At 48.8% G+C, this 18221-nt stretch overlaps 1 protein-coding gene across 6 annotated transcripts in view; it reads left to right on the top strand.

Annotated features, from left to right (window-relative positions):
- Positions 1-18193, top strand: part of Eri3 (ERI1 exoribonuclease family member 3) — a 124127-nt gene extending 105934 nt beyond the window's left edge. For all 6 annotated transcript variants that reach the window (XM_029476773.2, XM_085839044.1, XM_085839045.1 and 3 more), the window contains one exon: positions 17651-18193. In XM_029476773.2, coding sequence (XP_029332633.1) covers positions 17651-17733 — 83 coding nt within the window. In that variant the 3' untranslated portion in view covers positions 17734-18193. The remainder of the gene's footprint in view (positions 1-17650) is intronic.
- The last annotated feature ends 28 nt before the right edge of the window (positions 18194-18221 follow it).

Below are 18221 nucleotides of genomic sequence, written 5' to 3'. Positions count from 1 at the left end.
AATGGGCTGGGGGTGGGCGGGAATGTTGGAGCAAGAGTCAGTGGAGTGCCTGTGTTTGTGAGAGCATGTGTGTGAATGTGGTGCCCACCAAGCACTGGGCGGTGATTGAGTGATTGACAGGGCAGATAAGGGGCTGCATTGGATTCCTTTGGGCTAGGGGATTAGGAACAGCTACAGATGGGAGATAACTGGACTTCATTGCAGTTTATTTTCCTCCTTATCCCTTCTCCCCACCTTCACTCCCTGAAAAACACAATTGCTGTAGTTTGCGTTTTTCATCAATATTTGCAAGTCATTACACTGGTTTAAGGTGAGAGACAATGTCAGGGCCTAGGGCCGACCAGCCCCTCTCTGAGTCCTGAATGGGTCCTGCACCCTGAGAATTAATCTCAAGAGCATCTCACACAGCCTACCTTCAGGGGTATTTGCGACTGCCTTCTCCAGCCCTTAGTACACAGGTGACAACCCCATTCCTCAAGACTTGCCTCATCTGACCCAGGACCGTAAGGCCTTCCTTAAGATGAGGCTCTGCTCCTCAACTTGGAGCAGTTGTGTGACATCCCTGCCTTTATGTTTAGGCTGCAAGCTAGGTGCTTCTGTCCTTGGCATTAGCTAGGCACCTTGAGACAGCTTTCACCCTGCTACAGGGATATTTGTGAGGAAACAGAATCTCAGAAAGCTTGTTGTTGTTCATCTCAGGTTGCCAAACAAGGGAACGAGAGCTAGAATTTAAACCCAGTCTCCCCTGTAGAAGTTGAGTACCAGCCACCCCTGTCCAACATTGCATATGCCATCACAGCTGGATCCACTGAATGAAACGTCGTGGGCAGGGGGCAGAAGAGTTTCTTCAGATCTTAGTCTATGCACATAGACCCAGACCTAGTCTCTGATTCCCTGCCACGCTGGTCTCACCATTCCAGGCCACAGGGATAAAAGCTGTATAGTTCCTGTCCTGGGGACTGTGTGTCTGAGATAGTGGGATTACTGCAGGGACACACAGAGGATAGAACACACCCAACAACCAAGACAGCCCAGGAGCCTGTCATAACATGTGGTGCTAGGCCCTGTATCCCAAGCACAGGGGCTGATGCAGCTTGGGCCAGCTAGGGTATAGTTGTCACAGAGGCCCCTCCAAAATTGGGTCCCTGCTGTACCCTCCCACCAGGCAGGGTTGGGAGCTGGGAGTGCTGGGGACATGTCCGAGGACATATGTGCAAGGGGAACTTGTCCTAATGAGGAGAACATGGCTGCTAGTTAGGCAAGGGGCGGGCAGGAGCTGCAGAGCTGATTGAAGGCAGGGGCAGGGGTCAGACAATTAGGCCCAGATCCGGCTGTTTGATGTGAGTTCTGAGGCCTCAAAGCCTCCCTTCAGCCGGCTCCCTCTACTCCCTCCTCTCCCTCCTCTTTCCTTTCTTCTTCTGCCCAAAGGCAGGAAGGATGGAAACGCTTATACTCGATGTTACTATATTAAACCCTGTGTCAGGTCAGCAGGACCCCAGGACTCCTGTCCACAGGGGCCACTCTAAGCCCCCAGGAGGCTCCTTGGACCTTAGAGGGAGCATGTGGCCAGAGGCCAAGCGCAGGCCCATGGAGCCCTAGAGTAGAGAAGCTCCACCTCTCTCCCACTTCAGAGTTAGGAGACTGAGTGGTGTTGCCCAGTAGGAAGGAAATGGGCTCTAGGCTATTCGGGCATGTCCTGGGCCAGCTTTTGCCCATCGCCACCTACAGCCACTTAGTTATTTCTGTCCTGTACTGGGGCTGGAGGGTGAAAACATAGTTCACCTGTGCACATACGTGGTCAATCACATCTAAGCAATCACTCCAAAATCCTCATGTGTAAGATCCAAACTCATAGTGTCCAATAGTACTATCATCCTGGCAATCCAAAGCAGAGCCTCCTCCACCCCAGCTGTCAGAGCCACACATACCGTCACAAGGCTCCTAGCATGCTTCAGTCATATTGACAGGGTCTGTCTTGCATAGAGCCCTAGGAGCCAAGTCCCACCCCCAGGATAATTGAGAACAACAGTTGGATTTGAGGAGGAATAGTGACTAGGCTTTCCCAGTTCCTCACTCCTAGGAAATAAACAAGGCTTGTACTGACCACAGAGATGAAGCCAGATTGTGGGGGCCAGTGGAGAAAGGGAGGGTGGGAGCAGAGACAAATGTTAGCTCATTTCTTCCGTAATTAGTTACTCCCTCATCCCCGCGTTGTAATTGTGAACAAGCTGTAATGTTTAATTAGTCTGTAAATGAAACCCCAATTTCATAATGGCCTTGCTGACAGGGCTAAGTGAGCAGGGGAGTAAGTGGAGAGGAGCCAACAGAGGGCCTAGAGTTGGGGGGTGGGCGCTGTGGGATCACCTCTTCCAGCCCTAGTCTTTCCTGTGTGAGGAGGCCCACCCTGTGCACACACATGCCTGCAGTCTCCCTGTACTTCTTACCCAGGAATGGGACAGAGGGAGGCTCCCTCATGCCCTCTGCCTCTCTTCAGTGTTCTCGTGGTTCTTAACCTGTGGGTCACAACTCTTAGGGGGAGGGGGTGGTGCCGTCAAATGATCCTTTCATAGGGGTGGAGTATCAGATATTTACATCAGGATCCATACAATAGCAAAGTTACAGTTATAAAGTAGCAATGAAAAAGACTTTATGGTTGGGGCCACCACAGTATGAGGCAGTGTACTAAGGAGTCGCAGCACTAGGAAAGCTGAGAACCACTCTCCTAGTGAGCTGCACAGGCCCAGGAAGCTGACGCAGGACCTCCCAGGCTACCCTAATACGGCTAAGGAAACAGTGCTTAGCACCAGGAACTCTGGGGTCTGTTCCTACATGAATGCCTGACCGAGAAGGCCACTATTGCCTTAGGCCCCACCCCTCTGGTCCACTGCCAAGCCGAATCCAGCATCCATACTATCCTGACACTCTGGCCAGACCTGCCTCAAAGGTGTCATCACTGCAGCCTGTGGTGAATTGGAGCTGCCGCATGGGGGAGCCCCAGGCCCCACTGCTGCCTCATTGATCTCCTCCACAACATCCTTACCACAGCACATACCACCCCCCTCAACCCCCACCCGCCACAGTCATAAATCTCAATTTACGAGGGCAGCTCTGGTGGGGGAGGGAGGCAGCTCTGCTAATGATGGTTCCTCAGCCGGATTTTTCATGTTGCACAGTCATAAATTTTTAAGAACAGCATGGGCAGCACGTTAGCAAGTTATCGAAGCTGCCTCCAAGCTGGCTGCCTAGCTCTGAGAGCAGAGACAGGTAAAGCAAAGCCAGTAGCTGGGGTGAGGGGAACCACAGGCTGAGTCTGAGGGTGGCAAAGGAGGCTGGCCAAGCCAGCAGTTATAAGCCCTCAAACAGGTCAGGCTAAGCCAGAGCAGTGAGATCCAAGGAGGGATCAGGAATGTGGTACACAGACCATGCGTGGCATTTGGGAGCTGCTGATGGATGCCTCTGCATCAGGACTTGACACCATGATGTACGGGGAGCCTGGAGACATATAGATTTTCCAAGTGGCCACTTTGAATAGAATTACAAACCCTGAGCATGTGCACGGTGAGGCCCATGCTTTCACAGAGTGGTGCGTGCTTCAGAAGCCAGGGCTTTTAGCTTTGTTCTCAGTAGCTAGGGCCCTCGGTCATCAAGCAAGATCCCGAGGGAAGTGCCCACATAGACAGTAGGCCTTGTATGTTGACAAGGCTAATGCAGTCGAGGTCTAGTGGTCCTGGGCAAGTCATTCTTGCCATCAGAGCTTCTGTCTCGTCCTCCCTGGGTTCACAGTGACTTGTCGGGGCTCACGGAGTCCCGGAAGTGTGCTGGCCCCTTGGTTGGATTTCTGTGAAGGTTTCTGAGGGGGGTGTTTAGGGAAAGACCCTTAGAGGTGATGCTGGGCTTTTACTTTGTTCAGTTTATTTAGAGAACATTTGCCAGAATCTTCTAGGTCCACACCAAACAGCCTCAGACAAGAGCAGTTATTTCTAGGAGGTGAGGTAACCTCTTTTGGCTGAATCTCCAATGTTGTGATCTTTGCCTGGGACCTTCCTAGGGCTAATGGACCACATTCAGTCCTTCAAGGGGGACTCCCTAGCCTTCAAGGAGATGACAGGTACAATAAGCTACCTCATAAGGACCAGACCACGTGCTCACCTGTATTCGCTGATTTGTATACAACTGGAGTTTAGTGACCCTGACTGCTATTTGCAGGGTGCACAAGCAGCAGCCAGCAGAGCATCAAGCCTTTGGAGGAGTGAGCCTCATACCATAGACAAGAGGCTTACGTACAAAGTCTAGAATCCAGCTTTGGAAAGCAGCCCAGGTGTTGTGAATGTGTGTTAATATCACTGTGGTCATAGTGAAAAACAGCAGGATACAGGCTGATCGTGTGCATGGAAGCTCTCTGTACCCCGTACAACTGCTGACTTTTTTTTTTTTAAGTTTTTTTTTTTTTTTTTTAATGTCTAATAGTACACTGTAGCTGTCTTCAGACACACCAGAAGAGGGCGTCAGATCCCTTTACAGATGGTTGTGAGCCACCGTGTGGTTGCTGAGAATTGAACTCAGGACCTCTTCAAGAGCAGTCAATGATCTTAACTGCTGAGCCATCTCTCCAACCCCCTGCTGACCTTTCTTACCTCCACACACCACCTCCTCCCCTACACCTGACTACTTCACTTCAGTGATTTTTTTTCTAACCTATATTTTCTTTTACTCAGCTCTACATCATACCCCCTTGGCCTAAGTGACTTTGGGCTATCCTTCAGGGCTCAGTTTAAGTTTCCTTCCTCAAGAGAAGCCTTCCTTAACTCCTAGACTCGTTGGCCAGATTCTCTTCTCCCACATGCGCTTTCCCACAGCGCCCTGTACCCCCTCTTTGCAGCATTTAGTCACCATTATAATTAAGACTCACTGGCTCAGAAGGTGTCTGACACCTCTCCCCTACTAGACCATGAGTTTCCTGAGGGCAAGAACTTGGGGTTTGTTGTTGTTGTTTTTCATCTTGTATCCCCAAAGCATAGCACAGTGCTTGACAAGGGTAGGCGGATAATAAATAAAATGTGCTGTTTTGAATTGAGTTAAATGGAGTTGAGATGGCCCTGGCCCACCTCTGGGTGCTAACACAGCCAAGGTAACTAGGGAAGTGCCTGTAGCTGAGGTGACTCCCATTAGTCCTCATGATTAATTCACAGCCACACTGTGATAGAGTGGGCTTGTCCCCAGTCAGCTCCTCCACTGGGGCCCACCTGTTAGCGACAAACAAACAAAGGGGATAAATAATGCATTGGGAGCCAAGCCAGGCAAGGCAGCGTATTGAAATTAATAAGGATTAGCTGAGCAGCTTGAGGATAAAATATTTACCAGGTGGGACTGTGCTTAGAAAGGCCAGCGCCCCCCACCCCCATCCCCAGAGTCCCTAAGCACAGCTAAGCTGTTCTCTAGAGCATTTCTGCCTAGGACTGGGTACCACCAGCACCACTATTCCTACTTTGCTGATGAGGTCCTTCCATGGAAGTCTGCTGACATAGTCTTGAGAAAGCCAAGATGCTACGAAGGACTGGAGGCAAAGAAGAACAGCCGTCCTTCACCTTAGAAGCTGGACACGAGGACCATGACTTAGACTCAGAGCCGGGACATGTAAAGGATTTGGAATGGCAGATGTCAGGCTGGAGAAGGTGCATCTGTAATCCTGGGCCCATGCTTTTCCCTTCCTTCTACTTTACGCATGTGTACACACACACACACACACACACACACACACACACACACACACACTGAGGGGTCTCTGTGTAAATAACCCCTCAAGTAGTATATTGTCTAGCAGGATGTGTCAGAAGCAGTCGTGGTAAGCGAGCCCATCCTTACACAGACATGGGTCTAAGGTATGATAATCCACAGGGAGATGAACAGGCCTGGGTCCCAGGGAAGAAGAAGAATACTGGATGGGAAGTTGGCTTCTAGACAAAGAAGAGCATGTGAAAAGGGCTGTACACCTAAGAGACAAGGCCAGAGGGATAAACATGGCCAGGGTCCCAAATTTTTGTAGAGAAGTTTAGGTGTTTTCATAGGAATAGCAATGTAGGCGATGACTACCTGGAAAGTGGTAGTTGCTTCCAAGGTTTCATATAACCTTTCCCTTGAATTTATGACTTCCTTCTACTTTCCAAATGCTGGACTTGAACCTGTGCACCACCATGCCTGACCTTTATTCTTGGTTCTTTTGTCTTTTGGTGTGTTGTTGTAGAGATGGGGGTTGGGGGTGAGACAAGGTCTCTAGAGAATTCTGGCTGTCCTAGAACTTCCTCAGTGGGACTGGTCTGCTGACTTGCAAATAGTATAGATCCACCTGCCTCTGCCTCCGCAGTGTTGGGATAAAAGGCATGTGCCGCCACATCCATCTCTGACCTTCCTTCTTTAATTCTTTTCTTTTTCTTCCCCCCTTTAAAAAAAAAAAAGGATGGGATCTCACCTCTCACTATGTAGCCCTGGCTGCTTATGGAACCAGATTATGGCCTATGTAGCCAGATTAGCCTTGATGTGTGACCTCCTGCCTCTGTCTCACATGGACTGGGGATTTAGGAGTGTGCCACCACAGCTGGTATTCCATGCTGTGGATTGAACCTAGATCTCCATGTGTGATAGGCAAACACTCTACTGAGCTACATTCCCAGGCTCCTTGCAGGCAAGTTTCTATTTTTCACTTACCTAGCTTAACTCCTGTTGACATCTTTAACCATAGTTCAGTTGTCAGCATTAGCAGGTTTAGTGTTGGCCCTGTTTCAGTTTGACCATGGTGTCCATCCTTTCTCTGTTCTACTCCAGTGTCACTGAAGGTGTTTAAGATGGCGTTAAATGACTAGAATCACGGTTTAAAATAGAGCATTGTAGAAAGAATGGCAGTAGTGTTGCTTTTGCCCAGAAGAGCGGTGGTGGTAAGAGTACACTGAGAGGCTATTGGACAGCTCGGGCCCCAAGGGTCGTCAGGGTAGGTAATTCTGCTTAAGGAGAGAGAAGAAAGCGTTCAGTGACAACTTTGAGCAGCACGTTTGAGGAGTGTGCAGAAGAACAAGTGCTCATAGGAGCCAGTAGGATGGCATGGAAAGAAGTGATAATTCCACCAAAGCCACAGCCAGAGAGTGAGTACAAGCCAAACAGAAAGGGCAGGGAGCTAGCTCAGCAGTTAAAGCACTGGTCGCTCTTTCAGAAGCAGGTTCGAACCCTAGAGCCCATATGATTGATGTTGCACAATCAAATGGTAACGCTAGGGTCAGTGCCCTGTGTGGCTTCCATGGGCACCAAGAACATAAATGGTATATAGACATATAGGCAAAACCACATAAATAATAAATAAATTAAAATTCAAGCCTAAGAAGCCCCATCCGTGAGAGGTGGCCTGATCATTAGAGAAGACAGCTTTGATAAAACAGGTTGTAAGATGGGAGACAAGGAAAGGAGACCCTAAGCCTGAGGCACCAGCCACCTGGGAGAGGCATTAAATGGACACTGACTCCACAGAGTCTGAGCTGGAAACCACTAGGGCTGGATCCTAGGGCCTCAGGAGAGTGGGCGTGCTGGCTTAGACTACAGCATGAAGTGAAGTGGATAAATCAGCTTTGGAGGGGATAGCAGGATTGGTCCCCTATGGCGACATGCAGACAGATCAAGTATGTGTCCATTTGGGAATGAGAGGTAGAGTAGAGTACTTGACTGGTAGATTGAGCTCTGTGTGGAAGGCAGGAGCTTGTCGACCTGAGGGCTAAAGGTAAGTGCTCACACTGGGCAGGAGTCTTGGGGTTGCTTGGGCAGTTTATGTACCCCAGGGAATGGTGAGGGTCTCATGGTGACACCAGTCTGTAATGTGAATCTCTCCACACAAAACCAAGATGTGAGCCTAGAGAAGCAGCTTGGGCTCTTTCAGGCCAGGATAGCCAAAGAAAAGAAGGACAAAGTTGAGAACATTGACAAGAAAAAGTCGGATATGATGAACCCTGAAATCCAAGTTCTAAAGGTAGTTAGTTGTCCATTCTGTTCTAAGGACAGAAAGGACCTAGAACACATGCAGTATCAATCCCCCTTCATCCTCAGACTGGCTAGAACCTTCTGAAATCAGGGCATCAGTGTATACTCAGTTTGGCTGTCTTTCAGACTCTGGGGTTGTCTGAGATGGGATTCTCACTTTGTAGACCCAATCTCCCAAGAACTATGCCAACATGTCTGGCTGAAGTGTCCTGTCTCTGAGCTCTGCCAGTGAAATAAAAGCAAATATGGTCTGTGGGAACTCTAGGAATGATCCATAAAGGGAAACCATCAGGGAAGTATGTTCTTGTCTTTTTTCCGTATTCCTCTTCCTCCTCCTCCTCCTGCTGCTGCTGCTGCTGCTGTCTGGTACACACCGTGGTAGAGCTCTAGTCTGGGGACACTAGAGCAGAACGGAGGTGGAGATCCGAGTCTCAGCAGACTGTTTGTTAGATCTGTTCAGCTGTTCTGGACAGTCAACTCTTTCCTTCAGACCTCAGGCTTGGCCATGGGTTACCTAGATCTACTCTGCCACTTCTAGCTATAGCAGTCCCTAGCGGCTCAGCCCTTCCAGCAGGGCTGGGAATGGGCCGGGGGAGGTGGGCATCTGTGGTAATGGCCAGAGCATCGCCCTGTTACTACAGCGTATTTCACTTTTAATTCTGACATATAATGTAATGATCTTTTTTAAGGCCCGATGATATTATCTGCCTGACTAGATTATTGAGTCTTCATCATCTCCAGATAAATTTACGGCCAGGACGAGGCTCAGGATTTATCATCAGTCAATAGAGCTCAATACTCTAACAAGGCGTGTAATAAGATATACATATTTAATGATCCAAGGGGAGGAGCACTAATGGGAGCCCAGACTGAGTGGTCCAGGGGGCTGGGTCGGGGCTCTGCCATAGGGCTGCCATGGCTATGGGGACACAGACACATTTTTGGCCCTGTGGTTCCAAACTTTAGTCTTTCTTAGGACTGCATATCTCCTTCCTGAGACTCTAAGGGCAGACAGAGACAGGACCTGAGCACATGTTATTTCCTAACCCCCATCCCACCCCCAGGGAATTCTCTCCTGTTTCCAGACCCTAGAAGGGCTAGGTTGTTCTCAGACCTGCCTGTTCGGGTCCCTGAACATCAGAAAGGGCCCACAAGGGAGGGAGTGCTGGGGCTCTATGCCCAGGCCATGCTGATGGTGACGGATGGTTTTTCATTATAGCCTCTCAGGTCCTGCCCGCGCCCTGTGTGGAAATTCTATTTATTCCCTAATTTGTAAAAATTCCCTCTTTATCTGATCCCAATCAGGGCGGGGTAATTGGCTCTCTGGGGCAGCGGCTGGGGTCCTTGATGAAGAGCTATGTGGATGTAGCCAGCCTGGCCCCCTCCCATCCTGCCACCAGGGCCCACAATTAATAATGATTTGCAAATGGCAGACAAGCAATAACACAGAAAGATGTGGCATCCGTGCTGCCTCTTCATTTCCTCCCCTCACAGATATAAATGGCCACAGAACAAAAACCCAGCACTATAAATTCTGAAATTAGTTATTCACTGGGATAAATGGGGTCTGAAGCCTACAGTCCCACTCCCTACCACCCCTGCCCTTGCTTTCCCTGACCCAGGCTCTGTTTTCTGGACTTCCTCTTTAAATATAAACTCAGATCCTCACCTTCCTCCCACCACTCCAGTGACTGCTTCTTGGAAGTGAGCACTTGGTCTAGGCTTGCTCTTCCTCAGTGGAGACCGCAGCCAGTGAGTGGGATCTAGCTCCACCTCCTCTCTGGCTGCTTGACCGGGCTTCTATCCCCATTCTGCATTGGGTGTGAATGGAGTTGATGTGGCTGCCAGGCTTGGGAGTCTGGATCAGAGCTGGTCAGATCAGAGTTGTCTTTGGCATTTGGGATCAATCCAGTCATTGGCTTGGCCAAGTCTGAGTTGGGCTCCTAACAGCCAAATGCAGTGTAAGTGACTGAGGGGCTGAGGCTGTGCTTACTGGTCAGGCTTCTCTGGGAGGCTGGCAAAGGCATTTCCGGGCACCATGCCCTCTCGGCCAGGCACATCCTCCCCCCACCCCCCAAGTGGCTGTGAGCTGGCGGGTAATGGGCGTGTAATGGCCTCATTTCCATGCCCGGCCTCCAGGAGCGGCGGTAAGTGTTTGATTGCCTTAATTTCCAAACACATCATTATCCTAGCTTTACCAGCGCTTAATAAACACTTTATGAGGATTTTTTAAAAAACATCTTCGGTCCGCATACTTCTCTGAAGTGATAAACTCTAATTAAGTCTAATATTTAAAAATATGGTAATGGTGAGTTGTTTGAATAAGTGGACTGCATTTCTGTAATTTCATTATTACGTAAAACACGCTAATTATTTGGAGCACGCTTATTACAGAGAGAGAAATCGCCTGCTAATCAAGATGAAATTGCCTTTTCCCCTTATTGTAGAACCACTGCCATCCTTCACCATCAGCCCTGTGGCACCTCAGGCACCTCTGTGGGGTGGAGGGTGATACAGGGAGGGGCGGGAAGAAGGGGTCACTTAAGAGTCGAGGCCATAAGGACCCTGTTTGGGGAGGGTTAGAAGCTAGAAGAGTGCTGAGTGGGAGGAGAAGAGAGTGTTTGTCTGGAAAGAGTGTGGCCAAGGTGGCCATGAATGGGAGAAGGACATAGGAGACTGTGAGGGCCCAGGCTGGTCCATGGGACACAGAATGAGTGTCAGGATATTAATTTTAGAATAACATTATTATAGGATATTAGAGTAACTAGTAACTAACATAGACACTATTTTAAATACTCCACAGATAATTCATTTTATCTTTTAAATTATCCTTTAAGAGTAGTTGCTGTAATTTTTCTTTCCATTTTAGAGAAAAAAAAACAAAATTAGAGAAAAGTTAAAAGTTCAGGAACTTAGTTAGGTTCAGTTGTTAAGTAGCTGAGTCTGGACTAAACTCAGAATCTGAGGGTCTCTGCTGTTTAAATTCTAAATTCACTGGCTTGGGCTCCTTTGGATGCTGAACACTGCTGGCCCCACCAGAGTTCAGCCAGGCAATGGTGGTACATGCCTTTATAATCCCAGCACTCAGGAGACAGAGGCAGGTGGAACTCTGAGTTTGAGGCCAGCCTGATCTACAGAGTAAGTTCCAGACCAGCTAGGACTATATAAAGAGTTCTTGTCTCAAAAGTACACAGTAAAAGTCAAATTTGAACTTAAGATAAAAGTAGTTTTCAGTGCATGTCCCGTTTGAGCTGGGACAGCATTTAGTCTGGCGGTCCTTTCAGATTGGCCTAGGACACCCACAGCACTTTTGCTCAGGACATTATTGCTGCTGTATAGCCAGATGGATGTGGGTATAAGGTCAGTGAGATTCTAGAGTTCTTGTGATTTCCTCTTTCTCATGCACAGGTCCTGCTCCTTGCAGGTTCTTTCTCCCCTGTCCATCCCTGCAGCCCAGCTTTGCTGGCCTCTGCTCCGTGGGCTCAGGCTCCATCCCTGACCAGTCCCTGGACAGATTACCAGACAGGTCCGGTGGTGGGCCTTGACATTTCTCTGCACGTTCCTTTAACCAAATTACCTCTTAGTCTCTTAGCCTCTTAAACCAGCAAGCAGGGCAGTGGTGTTGCACGCCTTTAATCCCAGCACTTGGGAGGCAGAAGCAGGTGGATTTCTGAGTTCCAGAACAGCCTGGTCTACAGAGTGAGTTCCAGGGCAGCCAGGGCTACACAGAGAAACCCTGTCTCAAAAACAAAAACAAAAACCCCAGCAGTTTTCCACCCCTGATTCTCCAAGTTGATCTACTCCTTTGGTCATTTTTGTTTTCTTTGTCTTATTTCTTTTCTTCTTCCTCTTCCTCTTCAAAACAGGGTCTCACTATGTAGCTCTGGCTGTCCTGGAAATCATTACATCCCCTTTGGTCATTTTATATTTCTTCTCTTTACTGGTTCTAACAGTACTGCACATATGATAAGAGCTGCCATTTCAGAAGGGTGCAGAGAGAGAGGACAGTTTAGTCCATAATAAGTCAATGGGTTCTGCATCAGAAAAATAGTAAAGTTAGAGCTATTTCTTACATACACAAAAGTAATTCCAGACAGATTAAATAGGACATAGAGCTAAAGCAGGAGTATGGTGCACACCTTTAATCCCAGCACTCAGAAGGTACAGGCAGACAGAGCTCTGTAAATAAAGGCCAGCCTGGTCTACATAGTGAGATCCTGTAGAAAAAAATTTCTAATAACTGTCTGGAGAGATTGCTCAGCTGTTAAAAGCCCTGGATCTTCTTCCAGGGTACCTAGGTTCAGTTCCCAGAACACACAACTGTCTGTAACTTCAGTTCCAGGGGATCCAGCATCCTCTCTGTCCTCCACAAGCACTGTATACATGTGGTACACAGACAGACATGAAAACAAAATGCCTACATACTTAAAATAAAAATAAATCTTAAAAAGTTTAACATAATAAATAATGATAATAAAAATATAGCTATGATATGGGATACATTTGTTTTGTGGGCTTCTGTGGGGGAAGTATATACATGTGAGTTTGATACTGGATGTCTTTCAGCCATTCACCCTATGGAGAAAGGGTCTCTTACTAAACCCCAAACTCTCCCAGTTCAGCGAGATTGGCTGGCTAAGGACCCTTCCATCTCTGCCTCTCTGCTACTGGAATTGAAGGCTTACACTAGCATGCCTGGCTATTCTGTGGATAACCAGGGCTAAACTTCACCAACTGAGCCATCTCTTCAGCCCTTTGTTTTCTTAACAATGAGATAGAGAAGTTCTTCTCAAACCAGACACTAAGCCTTGAAATCCTAATGAAATGCCTTATAATTTTAGATGACTCAAAGAATCTTACTTAATTCATCCAAAGCTTCCAAATTCCAACTTCTCTGGGATCACTTACCAGAGTGGCACTAAAATCCTAGAATCACTTCTCTCCCAGTCCTCTTGTGAAAGCTTATCTCTTTTCAAAGAAAATTTTGTGTGTGCACACATTTGTCCATGCAAAGATGGAAGGGAGAGGACAGCTTCTGGAAGCGGGTGTCTCCTTCCCGTGAGCCCGGGCTCAGCCCAGGTGTCAGGCTTGCACAGCAGTGCTGTCACCCACTTACTGTTTTATTTGGTTGGTTAATTGGTTGGTTTTTTAAGACTGGATTTCTCTGTGTAGCCCTGCCTGTCCTAGAACTCGCCCTGTAGACCAGGCTGGCCTCAAAAGTGCTAAGATTAAAGTTGTGTGCCACCACTGCCCAGCTAAAAATTTTATTTCTTAAAAAAACTCTTAGTCTCTTCTTTACACTGTCAACATACTCCCACCACGGCAAGCCTAGTTCTGGGTCAGCCTTTCAGGTGTGAACCATAATTCTATCTGCTCACAGATGGTTCTAACTTTAGTCCTGTCATTTTCCTCTTTAAATGCCTTAGTGTCTCCATAGTGCTACCAGAGTCAAATTCTTGAACTCCTTAGATTGGCATTTAGGGTCCTTGGGTTTCCTCTAGTCAGTCACTGCTAACTTGACCACCCATTCATATGTCACGGCCTTAGTATGTCCCCCACCCCCATGCTGTCACTCCACAGATCGCTTCCAGTGGTGTCTGTTCTGTATTGCCTCTTCACCTTAACCCTAACTTTCTGAGCCAGCTCCCTTTCAGCTTTGCACAGCTTTGTTCTTCTGGGAATCCATTCCCAAGCTTCTGAAAGAAGCAGTTCCGTGCCTCCTTTGTACACAGCACTGCATCTCTTAGGGGCTCTCTTTAAGTTCTGCAAGTACAGGGAGCTAGTCTTGGGCATCCAGACCCAGTCTGGCCATACACATCCAGCACACAGAACAGGTTGGCACTCACTAGGTGAAGTGAGAACATGGATGAAAATCCTTGACGTATTTTCCAAGGGCTTCTTGGACCCTTTCCTCATAAAGGTTTTCCCTGGCCAGTGTCCTGCTGGCCTGTCCTGCTAGTGGCAGGGCTTCCTTCCTGCACTGTGATCTTCAGTTTCCAGACTATGTAACTAGCAAGCATCCAGTGCCACCTCAGGCGGGTTCCTTTATGAGGGATCTCAGTCACCATTCCAATAGCAGCAGCTTTGCCAAGCAGCTCTGACCACTCTGGATGGAGGAGGTACCTAACAGACTTAGCCTTCCTTGCTAGGTGCTTGCCTGACCCATCCCCTCTGTGGGTTTGCAAAGCTGTTACCCTTCCATTCTTGTCTTGTCAATATAAAAATATTTCTGACACTAATAATTTTAATGTCTTTCAAAAGAAAAGTTCTCAAGCTGATATGGCTAGCCTTGTAGAACTTGAAGGTACAGGCCTATTTTGGAGGCGTCTGTTGTGAACACAGCACAGCAACCTATTACCCTGCGTCACAGCACCTTTCAGCTGACCCAATTAGCTCTGCGAGAGAGAGATGCCAACTAACGCAAATGGCCTCAGAGCTTCAGTCTGGCTCACCTTTCCCTACTCCCAGGAACCCACTTGGTGGAAGGAGAGAAATGACCACCCTAAGTTGTCCTCTGAATACACACCTGTAACTGTAGCTCTCAAAAGGTAAGCGGAACCAGGAGTTCAAGGTCAAGGCTATCCTCATCTATAGTAAGTCCGAGACCCTGCCCAGGGCTGGGGGGGGGGGGGCTGAGGATACAGCACAGTTGTAGAGGACTTATCTCACATGTACACAGCCCTGGGTTTAAGTCCCAGATCCATGCAAAGGAAGGGAGGAAAGTACAGGATGGGCAGGATGGCTCAGTGGGTAATGTACCTGCCACCATGCCTTCTGACCTGAGCTTGATTCTCTAGGACCCACTCAGAAGGAGAGAACCAACTCCTACAAGCTGTCATATGACATGCACATACACAGTTAAAATACATGCATGTGTGTGTAGACTTTAATCAAGCATTCTAGTGTACACCTTTAATCCCAAGTGCTGAGAGACAGAAACAGATCCTAGGGTTTCAGGCTACCCAGGGCTACATAGTGAGACCCTATCTTAAAAAGAAAAAGAAAAAAATGCAGACTTTAAACAGAAGGCGGGAAGAACCACTAAAGGATTTAAAGAGGGAAGGACATGATAAGTGTAAAAAGGGTCATATTGGCTACAAGAGGGTGGGACTTACAGGTGACTGGCTACTGGAAAAAGGAAGCATTTACCTTCCCAATGCTGTGACCCCTTAGTACAGTTCATGTTGTGGTGACCCCAACCACAGAATGATTCTTGTTGCTACTTTGTAATTTTGCTAAGCAGTGTCTCAGTTCCTAAGACAGTCAGAAATACATGCTTTCAGATGGGCACGACCCACAGGTTAAGAACCACTGGGTTACAGAATAAGGAAACGAGATCTGCAGAGGTTTCAGACCTGGTTAGGTCTGGCCAGTGTGCATGAGGTGTTGACCTCTTGGGAGTTTCAGGTGATTTACTGTACAGTGCCATTTGCTGATGTCAAGAATGCACGAGGAGGAAGAGAAAACCTGGGGAGAATATTCTGTACTGGGGTGTTTTGATTCTGTGTATCTGGAAAGAAGTGTTTGAAGATTTGAATTTGTGGTGGGACTGAAGAGAAAGACCCTGGAGTGGGAGGATAGCCATCAGGAGCAGCCATAGCTCAGGATTTAGGTGAAGTTGGCCATGTATGGCATGGGGAAAAGTGAAGACTGACTGAGGTGTGTAGGCACCTCTTGGCACTTGCTCACTGATGGCCTAAGGGTCTAGACTAGGATATTTACTTGGTCCAAGGGAGGCAGATTGAGTGATTTGTCCAGCATTGAGGGAGGAGCCAGATGAAGTCAATAGAAAACTAATTTTCTTTTCTGCTAAAAGAAATGAGGTGTGTGGCCGCTGGGTAATTGCAGATAACGAGGGGACTTATTCTTAATATGCACAGCGGCCATGGTCTTCCAGAGCGCTGAAGACAGGAAGGATGTGAGGTGCCCTGACAGGGTTAGGCTTATTTGGGGAAAACATCCCTCTGTCCCAGGTTCCCTCTTCTCTCAATGATGCCATCGCGGCATCTGGCCCCACAGCTCCTGTCCTATTCCTGTCAACTGCTCAGCTCTCCTGTCACACTCCTCCCTCTACCCCCACCGCACTGGCGCACTCACTAAGGGAGACAAATGACAGGGCCTCCGCTGAGCGGGGTGCGTGTCCGGCCCATAAACCACGGGGATGGGTCATGTCTGGAGTTGCCATGGCCGCCACTACCCACCCATCTGTCTTCTCCCCATTCTGCCTCAAAGCAGACCAGTCCTGACTGGTTTCCTGAGTCCCTGGAGAAACACGATATCAACTCCCCACATCTCTGTCCACCATAGGTACATACATATTGAACCCTTCTAAGACAGGATCTACACTAACTGGCCTGCTCTAGATCCCTGGTTAATGAGACATCAGAGGTCCCCTTTCTTAGGCCACATACAGTCTTAGTGAGAGCAAGCATAGCTCAATGGAAGGCAAAGATTCCGAGGCCTCCTGACCTCACCACCACCCCTCACTTGATTACCTCATCACTGTATGGTACTTCTGCATCACAGCATCTGTGAAATGAGATGATGGCTCAGGGACAAGGGAGGGAGGTGGGAAAGGAGGAGGAGATGGTTGGGGACTGCTTTGGGAAGCTGAACCCAGGTAGATGGGCAGTTTCTCTCAACCTTCCTAACACTACCACCCTTTAATACAGTTCTGCTACTTCATAACTATAACTTTGTTAGCATTATGAATTGTAAATATCTGATATTCAGGATATGATGTGACCCCTGTGAAAGGGTCATTTGACCCACAGGCTGAGAACCACTCCCTAGTAGGACAAGTTCCAAGTTGCTCCCCTTCTTGCATCTAGTCCTATCCTTGCAAAGTCCCCAGAGTCCCTACAGCCTCCAGGCTACTACAACAGCTCACAGCACGGAGTTTTTCAGAGGCCAATACCAGAGAAACTAATAGAGTCTAACATATATAGACTATTTAACCAGATATTTGAGCACAGACAAGGTCCCAAAAGGTTACCAGCTGCTAAGCCTACTCAGACAGGCAGGTTGTAGGTTGACTACTGCGTGTGTCTGGCAGGCTGATAGCAGCTACATGGGGACAGGTATCCAGGGCAGGTGTTTACCAGGGTTCTGACACAGCCATGCCAAGTCTTGTGCCTTGTCACCAGTTGAGTATTGCCTGGGCCACAGTCTGTCCGTCGTCCGCCCCCCCCCGCCCCCCCCCCCCCCGACACACACAAGTACCGACAAAGTCACCCTGGCTGTGGGTGTGATGAATGGCCACACAGTAATGAAATGGAGACATCAAGGCGGGTGGCGGGAAGACGGAGTGTGGCGGACAGGCCGTCCCCATGTGGCGGCAACAAGAAGGATCGCCCAGCGGCCAGGGGCCGTCAAGGGAGAAATTACACATTTACTCTGCCTTTTTCTTACTGCGACGGCGCCCATACATCACCACTGGGGCCGGGATGGGACACAGCGGCCAATTTCCAGCATGAATTATGGGACTGAGAAGCACTGAGTCCGGGCTTCCTGCAGGCCCAGTATCACCCAGCCCAACCCAAGGCTAGCAATGTTGTCATCAGAGCCAGAGATGTCCTTCTCAGGCCTATAGCTCCTGAATCTGGCCCGTCTAAATGTCTTCTCTTCTTTCTAGATGACTGCAAGAACATTGCCAACATCATGAAGACATTGGCATACCGAGGCTTCATCTTCAAGCAGACATCAAAGCCCTTCTGATTGGCAGAGGACGGGATGGGGCAGGACAGGGTAGCTGCTTGGCCCAAACCAGAATCCTCCTCTCCCTCACCAGAGGGAAAAGGGAGAGTGGCACAGCTCTGCGCCCAGAGTGTCCCCCAGCTGCCCTACAGGCTTGTGCCCTGTGTGAGGGCTTGGCCACTTGGCCCCTCTGGAGCAGACACTTTGTGCCCCACCCCACTCCCATTCCTCAGTCTCAGCCCAGTATTAGCCCCTGCCATTATAGGCCTGGGCTAGGGGGAACCCAGGTACTCAACTGCCTTCTCCCTAGTCCACAGGCTTCTGCTGGGGCCACCAAGCCCTCCCTGTGCCCCTCCCATCCATAGTGCATGGTGTGTGGTGCCCCCAGGGCTCCAGGACAGATCAGGCCCCACCTTGTGTCCACCCTCCCCTCATCCCTGCTGTGAACGTGCCACTTGAATAAAGTCGGGGAAACAAGGTCCTGGTGTGTCTGGAGCCACCCTGGTGTC

Source organism: Mus caroli, unplaced genomic scaffold (genome assembly GCF_978045245.1).
Source record: "Mus caroli unplaced genomic scaffold, Mus_caroli_1 scaffold_6, whole genome shotgun sequence".
Taxonomy (NCBI): domain Eukaryota; kingdom Metazoa; phylum Chordata; class Mammalia; order Rodentia; family Muridae; genus Mus; species Mus caroli.
Note: the sequence above shows the minus strand (reverse complement) of the source record. Positions and strands in the feature narration are given on the sequence as shown.